Source organism: Solea solea, chromosome 9 (assembly GCF_958295425.1).
Source record: "Solea solea chromosome 9, fSolSol10.1, whole genome shotgun sequence".
NCBI lineage: Eukaryota > Metazoa > Chordata > Actinopteri > Pleuronectiformes > Soleidae > Solea > Solea solea.
In genome coordinates, this window is record NC_081142.1 from 2,280,272 (window position 1) to 2,300,339 (window position 20,068).

A 20,068-nucleotide genomic window follows, 5' to 3' on the forward strand; every position below is an offset into this window, starting at 1 on the left:
CACTCACACACACACAGACCCAGAAGCTGAGCGGGGCTAGTTAGCTGATGACACAGACTGTAGTAAATCAACTCAGGATAACTTCACATCACCTCACAAGGTCAGACAAACAACCACGAAACTGAACATGACGTGTCAAACGAAGGAGAACAACCTGGAGTTATATTCAGACATTATAAACAGATTAACTGGAGATAAATAAACACTATATTGCTAGCAAGTGTAGTTTAGCAGTGCTAGCTCGCTTTAGCTACAGCTGACAGATGAGTTAGCGTTAGCTGGCTAAATATTACCTCACTGCTCTTCAGTGTTTCAGTTATGAGTTCCCCACTCTACTGCGGTTAATGTGATAAAGATAGTTAATAAATAATTACGTGATTCGCTTGATGTGGACAGCGTGGGTGTGAGTGTGGACGTGGAGAAGACTCAGGACATAGATTCAAATTAAGTTTGTATGTTTGTTTTTTCATTGTATGACAGTGTAGGACATTAGTATTTGTGTGGAGTACTGCAAAACTACACACATTATCCCACGACATTTCTTATTTGTTCTCAGGAGTATCATGGCTAAGCAAAGTGATGACAGCCACACCTTCACTGGAAATACTTGTCTTCAATTTTCAGAAGGGGAACGTGACAGGTAAGTTCAGGTAATGTAGTGAATGAGTTAATGGTCAGATTCATTTGATGTTTAATGGCCATAACATGCATAAATCTGCATAACTTTAAAACAAGCTGTCTGATAATATTGTGAACAAACATGTGTCACATCTGCTGTTCAATTCACTTCTGAGAGGCTTCATTAAATAGAGACTTGTAAAGAATAGGAGGAAAAACCTTAGCCTGTTGACCCAGCCTATTCAAATGGTGGCCCGTGAACCACATGCATCCCAAAAGCAACCTCTCAGTGGCCCAGCTTGTGGTCCCACCAGAAACACTTAAAAGTCAGATTTTAGTTGGACTAAGACAATTTGGTTCCTAATGTCAGGTAAACACATTAGTACTGTCATCGATCTTGTCTTAGTTGGACTAACATACCTGCTAAATTTCTCGGTTTGAAAATGCATACGTTTGTGAGTTTGTAATTGAATAGCCCTGCTTTAGAGGGAATGACAAGATTTCCTGCAAATGTACAGTATCTTAAATATAAAAAAGTGTCATGTACTTACTGTCCTGTGTCAGTTAAAACAATTTAATTTGATTTATTTTGTTGTATAATTTCTGTAACTTCTTCACGGTGAGGTATCTTAGCCAGGTCTCCATAAAGTGACTTCCTGGTTATATCCAGGTTAAATAATATCCACCTTAAAGCTGCAGTGCGTGATTTTTTTTTTATTATTGTTGATGTTAATTATTCTGCCTCTGTTTTGGTCGTCATGACCAGAAACTGTAACATTACTGTATTTGTATGCTGCGTCATTCATGTGAAGACTAGCAGACCTGACCGAGGGAGCGTTTGCGTATATACAGCAGCAGAGCAGGGGAGTACAGGGACACGCAGCAGCCATCCTGTTTAACTGCTGAATAAGCAGGTTTATTGAGCAGAATTTGTTTTCAGTCATGCTGTATCCTTTTCACAGCCGTCTCGCTTTACTAGCGCAAAGTTGCTATTCTTGCTTCCATCTGTCTTGACATTAAAAAAAAATCACTTCCTGTGTGCAGTGTGGAAATGTAGCTGGGTGACACGAGTTAATAAAACTGCTGTAAAATACTGAGAGAGTCATGTAGAGCTGAGAGGCTTATTCAGTTGTGCAAAAGTTAAGATTACTGTTTTCCTGTAAAAGTGAATACATAGCATTTTTGTTACTCATACATACAGTGGTTTTGTTATGTTATGGTTAGTCTTGGCTCATCGTGTGGAATGAGATGAGGAAGCTTTTCTCTAATGCAACATAGGATCTACATGGACTACAACGCTACTACTCCACTGGAACCTGAAGTGATCCAGGCCATTACTGAAGCCCTGCATGAAGCCTGGGGAAACCCCAGCAGCAGCTATATTGCAGGTTTGAAATATTTGAAAAAATCTAATTCTGCTTTATAGCACTTATTTCTGACCTATGATGTATTTTTTTTTTTTGACATTTTGTCATTTGTAGGTGCCAAGGCAAAAGCAATCATTAATCAGTCCAGAGAAAATGTGGCAAGAATGGTCGGTGGAAAAGCAGAGGACATCATTTTTACTTCAGGTGGAACGGAGGTAATTTGTTATAACCGTCAACACCAATTTTGACAAAAATAGAAGGACCGTTCATGAATTTTTTGCTGATCTTTCAGGCCAATAATCTGGTGCTCCACACTGCTGTAGAGCACTTCAAGAGAAACCGTGAGGCTGCAGAGGAACGTGAAGGGCGGCACAATGGGCGCTCTGGTCTTCCTCACATTATCGCCTCCAACGTTGAACACGACTCCATCAAACTAGTAGCAGAGCATCTGCAGAGAGAGGGCAAGGCAGGTGGGAGGACAAGAAGTCATTTTATTTGTGAAGCACATTTCATACACAGGGAAACTCAGTTAATAGACATAGAATAGAAATAGAAAACATAAAGGATATGGAAAACACTTAAATCCTGTTAATATAGTACAGTTATAAATATATACATACAACCAAACAAAATATTTAGTTTTTTATGAAAGGGTCTTTCATTAAAGGCAAGGCAAAATAGCTTTATTTGTATAGCACCTTTCATATTCAAGGGCAACACAAATGTGTTTTACATAAAAGCAAAAAAAACATTAAAAAGTCACAGACATTTAAAAATTAACAATTTGAATAAAACCGAATTATAACATATATAAAATAGAGTAAAAGAGAGAAAGAAAACAAAATGTGAGACTAAAATGAAGCTTAGATAAGAATGTACAGTAAAATGCTTTAAAAGAGGTCAATCGTAAGCATATGAGAAAGTAAATGTGTGTGTGTATTTAAAAATCTTGAAGTAGTTTGTTGTCTTACATCCCCACTCTTTCCTGGCTTGTCTTTCAAACTGTGTTTTTATCACAGATGTCACATTTGTCCCTGTGTCTAAGACGACAGCTCGTGTGGAGGTGGAGGATGTGGTTGCTGCCGTGCGTCCCAACACGTGTCTCATCTCCATCATGCTGGCCAACAATGAGACCGGGGTCGTCATGGTGAGAGGAGACAGACTTGTCTCTTATGTAGTCACACCAATAAAACATGTTTTTACAGTAAAGAGAATTGACATTTTTAATTATTAATTATAAAAGATTTGTTGTCACACATGCTGTACGAGGGGAAAAACAAAATAAGAGGAAAAAGCAAAACAATATAGAATCAATAAGTGAACAATTTTGTATGCAAACACTTATATATATGTACGTACACACCTACTTTAATTCAGAAAGCTTAAATCTGAAAGGAGGCTCCAGGGATTTTATTTTAACCATTATTTCTAGATCACAAATAAAAGAAACGTCATCAAAAAGCACATTTGTTTTGGTCTTGAAACTGGAATTTTTTTTCTTCCGTGTACTTCAAAATAAAAACAAAACACCTGTCTTTTGTCAGCCAGTCCAGGACATCTGCCAGAGAATAAAATCTCTGAACAAGCATCCTGAGCGGCTGAGGATCCTGCTCCACACTGATGCTGCACAGGCTTTAGGGAAAATCCATGTTGATGCCTGTGAACTGGGCGTGGATTACCTCACCATAGTGGGACACAAGGTGAGGAATGTGTTGTACAAATAATCACCATTTGGCAATAAAAAGAAAGAAAACAGGAGAACTGGTTTATTGACAGGGTGTGTGTTCCATTTCTAGTTCTACGCCCCTCGGATCGGTGCTTTGTACGTCAGCGGCCCTGGAATGAGAACGCCGCTGTATCCTATGCTGTTTGGAGGAGGACAGGAGAGAAACTTCAGACCAGGGTAACATTACTTTATTGTTTTAGTCGCTGATGAAACAATGGCTGGGATCAGAGGGTCTCATTTCTTTCTTCCTCAATTACAGCACTGAAAACACACCGATGATTGCTGGTCTGGGAAAGGTAATTTTTATGGGAGCACCGATGGTTGATACTCATACCTGTGTTTTGTTTGTCTGTTTTATGTTTGTTGTTCTTTTGTGGCAGAGACACAAAGAAATCACAACTATAAGAAAACATAATGGTTTTTTTAAAGTCATCCACACATGGTCTTTGAAAAATTATAATTTAAATCACACAAATCTATATTTATAGAAACTTTTACCTCTCTTATTCAACTATTTAGTCAGATAGGCCTATGACCTTAAAGAAGCTGGATATGGGCACATAGAGATGTGCAACTAATAAATCTGTGCATAACATGGGTTGGCAGAAGGGGACACATCTTCGATAACAACATAATACGTGTAGCTGAATAAACAAATAACACCATATTGAAAACATATTGACAAGTTAGTGGAGGACAGACACCTGGTGTTACTCTCTAAAATGACTTCCTGTCTCGTCATATAAGTTTGATACCTCTTCCTAATAAGATATTAAAGTTTGATGGGTAGTTACTCTGGCTGCAACTAACGATTATTTTCAAATATGTTTTAATTGATGGTCAAAATAGATGGCAATTCATTTAGTAATTGATTTCTTAACTGATAATTCGTTACAGCACTAGTTGTACTTTATATCTTTGTTAATGGCTAATAAATGATAAACAAGACTAGAGTCCACAAGACCACAAACATATTTCATCCGTCATGTATTTTACAGCTACTGATTCTGTGTCTGCTAGGCTGCAGAACTGGTGACCTCTAATCTGGCAGATTATGAGCGGCACATGCGAAGCACCAAGGTTTACTTGGAAGAACGACTGCGGGTAAGTGTGAATGCAGAGAATTAGATTTTAAAAAAAAGGTGAAAGCTAAAACATAATTTAATCCGTTTTATATTTTCTTTTCTTATTAACTAACAGTCACAATTTCCCCTCTGTTTATGAATAACAACAAATAATATGCAGCCTGACTTTTTATTTGATTGATTAAAACATCAAAAGATGAGAGTACAGCGATAACCTTAAATAATAACTGACCATGTTGTCCTTTTCAGGCTGTTTTTAAAGACAGGATCCATTTCAACAGCCATTACCCCGGTTCTGAAATCCTCCCCAACACATGTAACGTGTCCATCCAGGGCCCGACATTACAAGGTGATGACCCCTCTGTTCTATGTCTGTTGTGGCCTTCCAGTCCAAACAGTGTCCTCCAACCCTACACTCATGTTTGTCACAGGCAGTTCATGACCTGCACTGGGCTATTTGTAAACTACAAAGGCTTTGAATTTTTAATCTCCTCTGTCTCCCGCTTCAGGCTGGAGGGTATTGTCCAACTGTAGGAGGCTGCTGGCCAGTGTTGGCGCTGCCTGCCACTCAGACAGTGGAAACAGGTAAAAACAGCACCGTCATCTTTTTGGGACACCCAAATGATTTTGTTCTCAAACCTTTTGTACCACCTGAGAAATGATTGAGCTCCCAAAGTAACACCATTATCGCCAATGTTAAAATACAGTGGAATCACAGGCTACCGCACAATAACATACAATATTCAATACATGTTCCACAATACCAATAATATCACAATTCTGTGATCATCAATATTGTGACACATCTAACTGAAGATGTATCAACATGTTGATGTAAAACATGTGTGAAACTGTGAGAACAAAGTGCATAAAGTCTATGTATTAAACGTGGATGGAGCATTTCTTAACATAGCTTTCTCCACCATTTTCCCGCTGTAAACTCCCTCTACTTCGGCCAGGTAACCTCCACCCAAGTTTCCCTCATTCATTTGAGCAGCACCGCTGCAAGGATACGTCAAGTAACAACGCCAGGCAAGGGAAACTGGCAGGGACTGTTTACGTTAGAGCGCCTTAATTTGTCAATTAAAATATCGATATGTACCCTGGCACATGAATTATCATATATAATCGTAAGATGAGCAAAGTCAGCGACAGACTTTCCACAGGATGCAGATTTCTTCCCAATAACACAATTAGCTAAGGTGACTATAATAATTATTATTATTACATTTTTTGTTATGGTTATTTGTTTAATTTTCTACGCACTCCCACTACCCACTGGTGGTACATGTATCACAGTTTGAGAACCATGGACTTAATGAGTTGCATATCTCCTCCTTGCACTACAGACCCTCTCACATCCTCCTGAGCTGTGGCGTCCCATCAGAAGTTGCAGCTAATGCTTTGAGGCTGAGTGTGGGCAGAGGCACGACCAAGGAAGACGTGGACGCTGTCGTGGAGGATCTGAGGGAAACCGTGCGGCTGCTGGAGGAAATAAACTAAAAGTCTTCATGTTAACAAGGTTTTCCTACTAAAGGATCAAAATGCACCATGAGGTTTTATTGTTACATGTAAAATAAATCAAATTTTTAATATAAATAATAAAAGAGAACTTGAATTGACCTGATGGGGTGATGTGATGGAGAGATGTCATATGAGTAGCTAATCAGCTAATTGAAGTCAGGGCGATGTGTATGAGTATGATTGAAATTAAATATTAATTTGCACTTTAAAAAAAACTTAGCTTACCTTTTCCACAGATGAATATTTAAATTTAAGAATAAGCCTTGTTGTAATCCACCATGCCTTGGCTCTGACTTCTCCCATTACTTAAGTTTCCGTGCTGCCTCAGCTCCCTCATCTCCAGTGAAGCGCGGGTGTGTGTGCCAGCATATGGTCACTGCCACACAAAGGAGAACAGGGGGCCACTAGTGCTGCTGCGCCTCCACCCGTCTTTCATTACCTTTCTATCTCGCTGCCTCTGACCCCCTTCTCCCTCCCCGGCGACCATGCTGGCCAGCTGGCTCCAGATACGGTGTCACTTTCCTGGCTGAGCAGGAGGCAATGACTTTTTAGTTATTGTATGGGGGTTTGTGCATGTTGTAACATGATGGTAACTTGCCGGGATCCAAAAACCTCCACTGAGCTTGTTCTGTGTGCCATAACCTACTCATAGCAGCCAGGCATGGTGCTGCACCGGGCCATCCAGGCAGCTCGAGCAGGGGATCTGGCAATCCTGAGGGAGCTGGCGTCCTCAGGTCACCTCTCTCCTCTTATCACTGATGCCCAAGGCGCCAGCCCAGTGCACCATGCAGCCAGGTGTGGACGCCTGGAGTGCCTGCAGTTCCTGGTGAGCGAGCAGGGTCTGGCAGCTGATTGCCGGGCCTTGAACAGGGCCACGCCGGCACATGACGCAGCAGCTACTGGCCACATCCGGGAGCTGCGATGGCTTGTGGAGGAAGGAGGTTGCAACATTGAGGTAAGTTTATCCAACAAGACACCCCTCCTGATAGATGAAAGGCATTGGATAGATGCCACATGTCAGGTTTTCCTAATTCTCCTTCTCTCACTTGATTGTGTGTATGTCAAAATGCAAGTAATGCCTTGTTAGATAGTAATCTGACTGATACCAGAGTGCAGTTACATCACTGCAGTTGTAAAAAAAAAAAAGATGGTACAGTCCACAATACCCCTACAGCTGATGACATCATGTGGTGTTTTGTTGCTGTGTAGTCATTAGTTGTATGTGCCAAGTGTAATTAGATGGTTAAGAGGAGCTTACAGCAAATTTAGCTACTAGTTAAGTAAAATTGCAGCAGATCTCATTTCTCTGTACTGGAAAACAACATTACAGTTGAATTTGCAGAATCCATCTTAAAATTAGGACTGGGTGACATTGCCAAGAAAAGGTTACCAAGATAAAAAAAAAATAAAAGTCAAATAAATAAAAACAGATTTTTTTTCTTAACCTGTGATCAAGACATTTAAAACTATTTATGGACAGGAAATGCTTGTTAAAGCTCCATTGTGTAAAACTGTGTGACATCTAGTGGTGAGATTGCAGAATGCAACAAAAAGAAAAGGATGTAAACACACAACTCTGCTTTACTATCCATTCTCCATCTCTCTCTCTGCCAATTCCTCCTTCTTTGTTGTTTATTGCATCAAATGTATGTGGGGGCTATGAAACGCTCGTCTATTTGTTTTGCTATAGGAACACATCAGTGCAAGAGGGTGTCCTCCGTAAAGCAAGACCTTTGTCTAAAATGCTTACACTATAAAAGGCTGAGACTTATACAAACATACTTATGGGTGGCATAGTCAATTTTGCCAATAAAGCCGAAAGAAAGTGTTGAAAGTGGTTTCATCAAAGTGCATTTGCTCAATGCATAGGCATTATATTAGCATAATGTTGGTTTTATAGTTGTTAACCCATACAAGAAGTATGATTTGGAACCATCTTGCTTAACCAGTACAATGTTGCCGTTTTGGCAATGCAGGAGTGTTTTTTACAGTTTTAATCCTGCATTCAGGGTCATAATCAGCTTTGGTCAAACGTACCCGTCGATTTGGAAACAAAATAGTGATTCTTGTACTTTGACATAAGTGTAGTGGAGTCAAATTTACCTGCCGCCTCCGTGACTGTGTTCCAGGATCGGGATGCAGGTGGCGCCACAGCCCTTCACCTTGCAGCTCGTTTCGGTTGCGTTGAGGTCGTCGAGTGGCTGCTTTCAGCTGGAGGACTGGCAGAGGTGGAGACAAACTGTGGCGCAGTTCCTGCTCACTACGCTGCAGCCAACGGTCACCTCGGCTGTTTGAAACTACTCATTGAGCAGGCACCTGGGTGAGATCACACTCACAGCACCGCCTGGTTGCATCTCAAGACTGTTTGATTGATAACAAAGAGAACTTGAATACAGACATGAGTGCTTCTCAGAGGATCAATCACTCTGACTTCAATGAACCACTGACTTTTCCTCTGACACCCCCTTTAACCTTTGGGAAATATCTCAACAGCTATCAGATGGATATTTAAAGTCCCTCAAGGTTCAATTCCATCAGCTTTGGTAATCTTTTGTTTCCAAGCACTACCAGATGGTAGGATTTCTCATTTATTCAACATAGATTGACAGAGAATATTGTCTAGATTGTGTTCAGACATGTATTCAGCTGGTCGTCCTGAAACTTTTCCTGTCACTCATGAACCACAAGGCTTGATTTTTAGTTTTGCATTTAGATTTACAAATTCATTATCCCCTCAGGGTGATTTATAGTAACTTTAAATCTAAATTGTCAAGGGTTATCGCCATCATCTGATCAAATTGTGTTTTGCACAATACTTTGTTTTATGACTAAAAAATCTCAACCTTAATGTGTACGAAGCACTAATATAATAAACCAGCACAGCTAACATAAAATTCACATTTGTTATTAAATTGATTCTAGCACCTCACTGGTGCATATTAAAATAACATAAAATTTCTTTTAAAAATTGATTTCTCGAGAAAATACTGGCACAGTAAGCTAAGTTTTCCCCTTCCCAACCTTCCCCTAACAATTCACTCCTTCAGCTAATGTTTCATAAAGCCAGCATTACTGCTGCTACTAACATACTCCTCTGTGCTGCCTCCTGGCTTTGACACTGATGGAAACTTGACTGACACTAACATTTATATTGATTACATGTATGATCACTGTTGCCATCACTTGTAAGAATTTTAACTGACATAAGTCAGTCCAAACTAGGAAACATGACACAGGGGGAAAAGAGCTGATGTCACAGGGCTGTCACGACTACAATCGATTTACTGCCTTTCACCACAGTGGAGTTCAATGGTTTAAACAAAAGAGCTTGTCCTCTAGTTGTGAGTAGGAATTACACTTTTCCTCACAGCTTTACACAACACCTTTGCATCCAGGCGTCCTCAGCACCAAGTTATAGAAAAGTTGCTAAGGGCCAAAGTGGGGTTAACCATGTCCAGTCCAAAAACAAGTGTGGATTAAGGAAACATGTTTAACTTAAATACTGGTTTGACTATAAACAATGGTGCTGCCAATATATTTGCAAAATAAATTTCCTGTGCTGGCTGCAAACTCTGTTTATCTTTTGGTTTGGTATTTTGGTCTGTTGTGTCACCCACCGCCACACACACCCAATCACACAGCTAGTAGCACGTCAACACCAGGATTGCCAGCAGAGTGAGCAGAGAGCTGGTTCAAGTCCCTGCCGAGCCGAGGGCTGGGGTACAAGAACACAATCCCCATTGTTAATGGGATACTCTAACTCAGAGGTCTCAAACTTCAATCAACTTATAATGAGTTGTTTTTGTTTGTTTTTGAAGTTGACGACAGACTGCGACAGACAAATTAACCAAATAGGTTCAATGTTCATAAAAATAAAACAGCGAGTGCGACAGTTATGTATGCACATGGACACAGTGTAACTATAGTTTTAAGTGCAGCACCTCTGTATTATAATCTGATTTGAATTGGGATTGCAGTTACCATTTTCGAAGAACTCTCTTTCAACAGTAACAAAACAACAGGGGAAAAAAACACTCAACGTAAAGAAAGACGACCCACTTCCGTGAGGTAAACTTGATATTAAGCTATACTTGCCTTCCTGCTTCATTTCCATGTTACAGGAGAATATGATACTAATTTGCATGACAAATGGCGGAGTCACACCGTGTGAATAAAACATGCCAAGACTCACTCACATGTCAGCCTTGTGGTCGTGAAAGTACAGTATGTATGTCAATGTAAATGCAGCCCTGCTGTGTGTGACTGCCTTTACAGGCCATGAGTCAAAGGTTTGTTGGTCTCAGATTCTCAAACAAAGATAAAGACTTCTTTTCAAAACATGCTAGAGCAAACCGTATGCTTTGTGGTGCCATTTATTTCTCAAATCCTTGTTTACTTTACTGTATCCATCTACATTATTGATGCATTTTGCATTGGTCAAATATACTGTCAAATGAAGTCATTTCAAAGCAGAGCCAGGATCCAGGAAAGTCTTCACAGTTGTGTCACAGTTCACTGTAAGCGCCCACATTTATCAGTTTAAATGGCTGTATAAAACTATAGAATATCACTTTCTAAAACCACTTCATCATGTACCGTATGCTTACTCGTAAAATCAAATCTGAATTAGAGATTCCCTAGTTCAGCTTTTTAATCGCATTAACTATTTGTGGTTTTTAATGCATGTGCACTGGGGTCAGCTGTGGTCTCAGGCTTTATGTTTATGGCTTCACCTTCCATCATTCACTCCCATCCCACCCGTGTGTGTGGACATGATACCTCAGGAATGCCCTGAGGGATTTATTTTTATTTTTTTTAAATTTGGCACATACGTGTACTTGGAATCAGTGATGAGCTGATTAGACTTTGGTGGTCAAATTCATGGCCTCAGGCCATGTTTTTAGGCCATAAATCAATAATTTATCTGCTACTTATTACACAATTTAACATAAGTGTATAACACGGTTGCATTTTATATCCAATGTAAAAACACCTCGCTGGCCTTGATTCAAGTCATAACGCTTGAACAGACCACATTTCTTGACTGCAACTTGACTGGTTACATTGTGCTTTTACTGACGCAGTATCCCATAAATGCAAAGTCTGTTCATTATTTCAGTGATTTCCCCTGTACTTGGGTTTTTTTTTCTCTACATAAAAAAGTGTATAATTTCATATAGTATATTCCTCTGTTCTGCATTTTACAGCTGTTTTATTTTACCACCCCCACTTTAAGATATGTTAAACAGGAGCAGCCTGTTAAAGCCACACCATGTAACTTAAGCTGAACGTAACGATGCTGTGGCAAACATGCACGGGTGAGATCAGATTTTGATGACGTCAAAGGTTAAATTCAGATTGCCAGCGACGTTATTCAAATCGGATTCATTATAGATCAGATTTTCATTCATTTCATTCTACCTCTTTTTCATGAGGGTCACGGGGGTCGCTGGAGCCAATTCCAGCTGACATAGGGTGAAAGGGTGGGTAGATTTGTTTGTTTGTATGCTTAGCATGTGGCTTGCATCCGTGCTGCGTTTCTATCATGGTATGGTTCGGTTTGGTACAGTACAGTATGGTTTGGAATGTAAACAGTACCTTTACTTGGTAGGCGGGGTGTGGGCTGTGCCTGATGGCATGGTCGTGTGACGTTGTACCAGTGCGACAACACTGAATGTGACACAACGAGTCACAATGGAGGACATCCAGCAGCTTTTATTTCCTGCTCGGTTTGTCTCACCAAGACATGAAGCTTTTTATGAGAATAGACTGCGGGTGTTTGCCTCAACTTCCATGCTTTTCTGTCGCCCAATCAGCTGACGTCTAGCTCCACCCTGATCGTACTCTACCATTTTACTCTGCTACCCCAAGGGTTGAGTGAGGTTATTTTTGTACTTTTCCTCATGGAAACGCAAAAAAAAAAAATATAGACCATGCTGTACCAAAGTGAACGTTCCACTCAGTGGAAACATGGCTTACCAGACACTGTCATATTTGTGAGTCCTCTTGGTTTTGAAGTGGCAGATTAGAAAGATAAGATAAAGTAAGATCTTCCTTTACTGGTCCTTTAAAGTGGATATAGCAGCAAATTTGTGAGTGCGGTTTAGTTCTAGGGGACAGCACCTTCGTCATTGTTGTCGTCTCTCTCACGTCCGATATATATCTGATCTTGTGCCACACATCGAAGTGACACAAATCTGATTTGAAAATCGCACTTTACAATCAGATTCCTGTGTCCACATAGGCTCTGAGTCATATCAATGGAAACAATCTGATATGACTCACTGGTAATCTGCACATGGCCTTAGTGTTTTTGACTGACCTCAGTTCAACATTACCTGATTCTGGACCTGAGTCTGGCAGTAAGAGTCTCTGACTATCAGTTTTCCAATGCGCTCACTACATTTACATAGTGCAAGGACAGAGGTTCATGTGTAGAGAGGGAACAAAGGATGCACCAAAGTAATTCTCAAGCTGTTACTTTAAGTTTAAAATAGTTGCTTTTAAGCAGGGTTGTCAAAGTCAATCACAGAGGGAGCCAAAATAAAAGCATGGTCCAACTCGAGTCAACAAACCAGGTGTAGAGATTAAACAAGAAAAAAAATCAAAAATTTACGTTAAGATGGTTCATACGGGGGAGCATGGGGATAGCACTGTTGCCTCACAGCAAAAAAACTGCCAGTTCACATCGTGGTTTGGGCTTTTCTGTGTATATGAGTATCCATGATGTCCCCATGTGTGCGTGGGTTTCCTCCAGATTCTCGTGTTTCTTCCCACAGTTCAATGTCCACTCTAGACTGACCATAGGTGTGAATGTGACAGTGAATGTCTGTTGGCCCCGTGATGGACTGGTAAACTGTCCAGGGTGTACCCCACCTTGTGCCCTGTGTCAGCTGGGATTGGGTCCAGCAGCCCTCATGTAGTACACAATGAATGAATGAATGTATGTTCAGATATATTATTGATCAGATACTCACACTTGTCTTGAAAGCCGCTGTTTCACAGGCAGAACACAGTTGAATCTTGAGTTTGACAGAGGTCATCCATGGTGGAGTTTAAAAAAAACACTAGACCACTTTCACGCTTGTTCTTAACCAACAGATCATTTGAAAATCCCACACCAGTGATGACATTTTGAATAATCCTTACTCCTTTACCCACTCATGTTGGATTACAGGTGTGTGAACCACCAGACCGGTATGGGTGCGACCCCGCTCTACCTGGCCTGCCAAGAAGGCCACCTCCATGTTGTCGAGTACCTTGTTAAGGACTGTGACGCGGACGTCCACCTGAGGGCGCACGATGGCATGACGTGCCTGCACGCTGCATCTCACATGGGTCATCATGCTGTGGTGGAGTGGCTGGTCAGTATGGCTGTGCATCTTCACTGCTCTCATGATTCCATTCACTACTGTCACTTCGGCAATTTGACTCCATTCAATTCCCCAAGTTTCAGTTGTCTGTATTTTTGCAGTGACATACATGTGAAGAACAATATCAATTTCAAAAGCAAAATGTTCAATTATGACTTTATTTTCTTGTTTAATTTTCTACGCACTCTAGTCAAAATTCCTTAGCTTCACTCCGATCACATACCCTGGTACAGTAGAACAGAATTTTTTGATTTTCCTACCAGAGGAAGCTTGCATACCACAGTTTGAGAACCATGGCTCTAAAAAACAATAGAGCAGCAGCTTCTAAAGTCTGTAGATTAATGTTAAGTGGCTATAATCAGTAATGTGTTGTCACTGCATCCATACAGAATCATTCATGTTTGTTAAATCTGTTGTTTCCTGTGCATTTATCCACATGCAGGTGACCTGCACGGATGTCAACATATCCTGCCAGGACAGGGATGGAGCCACTGCTCTGCACTTTGCTGCCAGCAGGGGGCACTATTGCATCTTGGAGACGCTTCTTCACTTGGGTTCAAAGGTTATCAAAGATCACTGGGGAGGGACCCCACTTCATGATGCTGCAGAGAATGGAGAGCTGGAGGTCAGACATAAGTTTCCTCATCCTTTCATGTATAAAATGATGCATCGATGTTTCCTCTTCCTCTCACTCTGTCTTACGCCTTCTTTCAGTGCTGTAGAATCCTGTTAGCCAATCAAGCAAACCCCTCACATCAAGACATTGATGGATTTACAGCTGCAGATTTGGCAGAGTACAACGGACACTATGAATGTGCCAGATATCTCCGTGCCATTGAGGCAAAAGTAAGCACTCTCTCTTTCTCTCACCAGCACCTTTTATTTTCTTGCCTTGTGTCTGTGTCAGAACTGCCCAGCTGTTTACCTTGGCATGAAAATCAAAGCTACATGCAGTTTAGGGAACACGGTCAACAGCAAACATCTGGAAGATCTTGGAACCTCCGTGAATCGTTTTCTTCTTTTGTGACACATATTTGACTCGGGCCAACGCTGTCCTGTTCTGCTCCACTCAGCCTGATTGCTATGCTCTCAGTTAAAGAGTTCTGCGGAAGTGGAGAATGATGGCTTTTGTGTTTAATAAGGCATTACACGCTATGATGCCGTGAGTGCCGGAGGTGATTCTTCATTCTCAGTTTGCTTTGCGGGACTCTCTCAGATTAGCCCTTTTGTTTTGTGTGGAAAGCACAGCGCTCCTTAATGTGATTGATGAATATTTAACACCTTGTTTGTGTTGGTGCTGCTTAAGTCACAGCAGTGAAACCTGGCCAGTGTGGTGCGTACATGTTGCTTTGATACATTATATCATGATTTTTTTTTTGTTTTGCTCTGAAAAACATGCATAATAACTAGGTTTACAGCTGATACTGATACTGATACTGACATGTGATCATGCTGAGCTGATTTTAAATAGAAAACAGTGAATGCTATTAACAGCCCATGGAGACCACCCTCACAGTTCACTTTTTGAACTTTAAAGTCTTGCAGCTGTCCATTGTAGGGCTGCCACTGATGATTACTGTTAACTTTGATTAATCTGTCGATAATGTTTTTGATTAACCAATTAGTTGTTTCATCCATGAAATAACAGAAAATAGTAAAAAGGAAAAGAGTCAATCAATGAAAGGTTGGTTTATTTTGCACTTAAAAACCTCAATGGAAACCCAAAGAAAAGGTCTTAAAATATGGCACAAAGGTTTTTTTTATGCATGAGGGAGGTGCATAAAGTTGTCATATCAATAAAAGATAAATGCGAATAAGTGCAATGGAAACAGATTCAGCTCATAATGGATGAAGTTTAGAAATGTCCTGCCTCTGTCTTCAGCCTTTCGCTGTACTGGAAAAAAACAAATATAGCCACCGTATATGAACATCTACTGATGCTCTTTGATGCTCTCTGTGAAGTTGCGCTCTCTTGTCCTTCTGTAGTGACATGGATTTTTAAGCCACCTACTGCTTATCTTCGTAAACTCCAAATGATTCCTTATCAGCAGTTAATGAAAACATACATAAATGCACATTTTGAAATACATTTTAAATGGACCTAGCTGACAACATCAAAATTCTTCACACTACTTTCTCAGTGTACATGTGCAAAGAGAGAGAAGACAGAGGTTTTGGCTCGTAACCTCACACTGTGCCCTGGTGTCTCCTCTGTTTGATGTCAGTGTGTGACATCATCACATTTGTTTACCAGGTGAGTTGTGTAATGGTATCGGATGTTTTGTGAACTTTGGATTTGAGTGTGATGCTGAGGAAAAGTTCGACCTCATTATCAGTCCAAACAAATGGTTCCGCTTTCCTGCAGCGTGCTATTGTTGTGTTGACCGCCAGAACAGGATGTGACATTTTGTCCAGCAACAAAGCTTTATAGTTATGGTAGTATAGCCTTGTCTGACAGCTCATAACGGTGCTTTTTGTGTTTTTGTGTGTTGGAAGAATATTTTTGAGAACTTAGTGAATATGGTGTATGTGGCCAGGCCAGAAGGTTTTCAAAAATACACTCATTAGTGTGAACTAGGTCCAAAAAAAGAGAGAAAACCCTTCAAACAGATGAATTAACTCAAAATAGTTAGCAATGGATTTATTATCTCTTAATTGGATAATCATTGCAGGTGTAGTCCACAGGTTCATTGTCTCACCCTGTCACACTTAAACTCAATAGCGCAGACTAGACGGAGCCATGAAAGGTGTCAGGCAGGAGAAGCCATAAATAAGTCAGCGGTGAAGAGCAGCACTCATACATGAAGAGGATGATGACGGGCAGCCAGTGAGGCGTGGTTGCTAATGAGCTCTTCCTTAGAAAGAATCCTCCCTTCAACAATGGAGAGGGCTAATTAACGCAGGGTCCGCTGTGGCATCCAACACAGCCGCAGCCGCCGGCAGCTAAGGGCCTATCAGTTTCCCCTCTCCTGCGGCTCAGGTGGAGGGCCCGGGGGCTGAGCCCGTTATGAGATCCACAAGCTTAAGTTTCAGCGTTTTTACCATTCTGATGCCTGGAACCGGAAACTCTATCCCTGTGTGGACTCGGAGAGCAGGATGTCATTGGCTTCAAACACACGTTTGATTGTGTGTCATGTGTGGGTTTTTTTTTTTCCAGGGACTTTTGAAAGTGCTATGATTGTCACCTCGCTACTGTTGGTAGCAGACAGAATGGTGTATTATGTTTCTTGGCAGTGAGTGTATGAGTTGAACACAAACTAAGGCTTGATGTGAACAATGGGATCATCTGATAGACTGCGTGGGATATCAGTTCATTCTTTTAAATCCTAAGAATATTTGGAAAACTGCACGCAATACCCAGAAAACCTCACATGACAGAGATGAGCTGTACAATGAGACATGCTTTAATTACATTTCTGGCGGTGTTTCGCATTTGTAAAGTGCTGCGTCCAGCACAGGTTTCATTGGTTCTAGAGTATCAGTCAGATAATCTCATTTCCGAGCAGCGACCTAAATGGATCGGGACATTGACCAGAGAGAGCTGTGTGTATTTGGCCTCTCTCTCCGTTTGGATCACTTGCAAAATAATGTCAGACTCGTTCCACACTGTCGACCTCTCTTCCTCTGCTCAGAAACAGCCGCGATCAAACGAACAGTGTGGCTTGAGGTTTACTTCTCACACAACATTCGCGGCAGTTCAGCCAAAGACGCTGTTGTTTGAGGAGGGTATTTTTAGAATACGAAGACAGAGGAAACACCATCCATCACTCTGTTGTGTTTTTACGATGAAAACAAAACTGGAGCTCAAACATATTTTTACTTGCCCTGCTTTGTCTCAACTGCAGAACCTGTAACATGAATCACGGACTGGTCTTTCTATCAAATCTATAGCAGATCTTTTCCCACAACCGACATATTCAGCTCTACAAGTGTGTAAAAATCTCTATAAAGCTTCCACAATTAGCTGATAGTCGTAAAATGATTTTATGATACTTTGATGAAGTGATTTTGAGTCACAAGTAATGCCAAGTAATTATGAAGGCCATTGGGTTTTGGACAAAATGTAATTTTGCCAGTTAAATCTAGAAGAGGAAAGAAGACCCTGAAGAAAGCTGCTCGCGAATCACTCAATTATAGCAACTTCCTGTTTCCCAGGCGTCAAAAACTGCAAAATACGACACCATGGCACAGCCACGCCTTCGATATTCAAGTACAAAAATGCCAAAATAAACAACACAAAAATCTAAATATCTGACTTCCTTTTGGATTTAGAATGTTGCATTCCATTTATATCAGAACTCTGAAGTCAGAACTGTGTGTGAAGTCAACCCCAAGTTCACAGCGTTCCAGTTAAGAAGTCGTAAACACATCTCAGGCTAGCCAGTGTTGGCTATATCTAGTTCAAATTAAACAGTACCATATGTACGACTGTGAAACAGTAAACAGTAAAACAGTTACAGTACCAAGACAGAGGAGGGACTTAGAGACTCTGTACTTGTGATCATGAGGTGTGTATGTATTTATATGTCTAAAAATACTGGAAAACCCAGGCTTAAGATCATTTGAGGCGAGAAAATTGTCATTTAGAATATAAAAATGTGCTTTATGTATCAAGATATGACACTTTTATAGTTTGGCAGCAATGTTGCAGGTGGTGAACAGCTCCGCTTAATGCAGTCACTCTCACAGCGCTCACAGTGCAGCGTTACCTTGGCCTGTCGTCTCGTGCAGTTTTGTGTAATTTGATTTATCCACTCTCTAAATCCCGCCTCTGAGATCCGGTTGGTGAGGTTGCTCCGAGATTACGAGTTGGAAATCCGATTTCACGGGGCGTTCATGACCTCGGTAATTCCAGCTTCTGACTGCAACTAAAAAGGCACCAATAGCTCCAAGAGACGTTATTGCTTGTTTAGACCTGATACTGAATTTGGTACCTCGAGAACAAAAAAAGAAGGTATGATGTTAGGGGGCGCTGTTGAACCAATTTTTCCACAACCATGAAAAATGAGCACAGAAAATACAATTTCTGTGGGGTTTTATTATTGGAAACAGTTTTGTGCATGTTTAAGTTGCAAAGAAAGGGGGCGATATGATTCGCATGAAGAAAAACAATGTTTATTCTGTATCAAGACGTCATTTGATTTGTTTAATACAGACTCCTATTTACTTTTAGATATTGTATGGATAGGTTTGTAGATTTTTCCCCATCGCTGAAGATAAGATAAGATAAGAATTGTTTTAATACCAGGTGGAAAACATGTCGTTTAGAAAATATCAAGTCATAAATATATAAAGTCAAATATAAATACAATAGAAGTAAAAAAAAGAAAAGAGTGGTAAATAATTTTGATTTAGAAAAATCCTGAAGGGTAAAAGCCAGTGTGTCACATGACTCCGTCTGCTGTTGACTTCATTAACAGTCAAATCCCTTCATGTATATGCTCACGGTGTCGCCTTCTATTTCCACTGTCACACTTTTCCAAAAAAAAAAAAAAAAAAAAGGTTGAATCATTTAGTTACATTGTTCAATTGTCCCAAGTGGAAAGATCTCCTGACCACACGTGGATAAAATGTCTGTTTTGCTGCTGCTTTGACAAGTCTTCCGCTGATACCTCCTTTCGTGCAACACCGTGGCCATTGGTTCATCCCTGCATTAGTGACATTACCGGCCATCCTATCCTTTCACTTAATAATTCACGGCTTTCCTCCGATCAGAGTTTATTGTTTATTGGCTGGTGTCCCCTTGGTCACTGGCAGAGACGCTGATGATGATGGTGTGTGTGATCTTGAGATAGCGGTACATCCTCAAACAGAGTGGCTTCCCCTGAACACGGGACAGCACCTGCATGAGTCAGCGCCTCTGGAGTTACACTGAGTCGCACCAGTGTGAGCTGAGAGAATTTAATCAAGAAGGTTAGTAACTCTAACAACGCTTTATTGACCACTTTTATACTCATTACACTGCTTTCTATGCCTTTTTTGTGCTTTATTTAATGACTTTCCTGTTAGCATTTGCCTATAATTACATTACTGGACAGGTTGAGTAATCATGTTGGTAAATTGAAGGGAAAGTTTGGTAATTTCTTTTAAAAAGGCCCAGGCTGACACATGTTTTGGCTTTGTTGTACCGTTTTTTTCTCATCAGATGTGGCATCTTACAGTTCGGCATGACTAACATTCCCACTCCAGCCTCAGTGGTAGTTCATGTTTCATTCATTGTTGTTTTTTTGAATATCATCATGATATTTTAGTCCAGTCACTTTATTTTTTAACATACTGTAGTTATGTAGCTTTGTTTTTGCAGTTCTAAGACAGTGGCTTCCTTTGGCAAACATCGTCCAGACAGCACAGACATGATAATATGTGAAGTAAAAG

At 40.6% G+C, this 20,068-nt stretch overlaps 2 protein-coding genes across 6 annotated transcripts in view; both read left to right on the forward strand.

Annotated features, from left to right (window-relative positions):
- Positions 1-7,105, forward strand: scly (selenocysteine lyase). Of its 5 annotated transcripts, XM_058639122.1 has the most exons (14): positions 1-100; positions 557-640; positions 1,897-2,006; positions 2,100-2,200; positions 2,278-2,455; positions 3,005-3,132; positions 3,530-3,685; positions 3,782-3,888; positions 3,971-4,007; positions 4,732-4,815; positions 5,046-5,145; positions 5,306-5,381; positions 6,146-6,318; positions 6,973-7,105. In XM_058639122.1, exons 1-13 carry the CDS (start codon positions 48-50, stop codon positions 6,297-6,299), a joined length of 1,368 nt encoding a protein of 455 aa, XP_058495105.1. In that variant the 5' UTR covers positions 1-47; the 3' UTR covers positions 6,300-6,318; positions 6,973-7,105. The 5 variants fall into 5 exon arrangements, with proteins under 5 accessions (XP_058495105.1, XP_058495109.1, XP_058495104.1 ...); XM_058639126.1 differs by lacking the exon at positions 6,973-7,105 and having other exon boundaries at positions 557-650; positions 6,146-6,418; XM_058639121.1 differs by lacking the exon at positions 6,973-7,105 and having other exon boundaries at positions 6,146-6,418.
- LOC131466057 (espin-like protein) overlaps positions 6,982-20,068 on the forward strand; it is a 23,281-nt gene continuing 10,194 nt past the window's right edge. Inside the window, exons 1-5 of the mRNA XM_058639120.1 lie at positions 6,982-7,275; positions 8,450-8,640; positions 13,498-13,684; positions 14,136-14,318; positions 14,408-14,539. Coding sequence (XP_058495103.1) covers positions 6,982-7,275; positions 8,450-8,640; positions 13,498-13,684; positions 14,136-14,318; positions 14,408-14,539 — 987 coding nt within the window. The remainder of the gene's footprint in view (positions 7,276-8,449; positions 8,641-13,497; positions 13,685-14,135; positions 14,319-14,407; positions 14,540-20,068) is intronic.

Coding starts and splice junctions, on each gene's coding strand:
- scly (XM_058639122.1), top strand. CDS start 48: ATGACACAGACTGTAGTAAATCAACTCAGGATAACTTCACATCACCTC. Junction 5,146..5,305: donor CCAGGGCCCGACATTACAAG/GTGATGACCCCT, acceptor CTCCCGCTTCAG/GCTGGAGGGTATTGTCCAAC. Junction 5,382..6,145: donor CACTCAGACAGTGGAAACAG/GTAAAAACAGCA, acceptor CTTGCACTACAG/ACCCTCTCACATCCTCCTGA.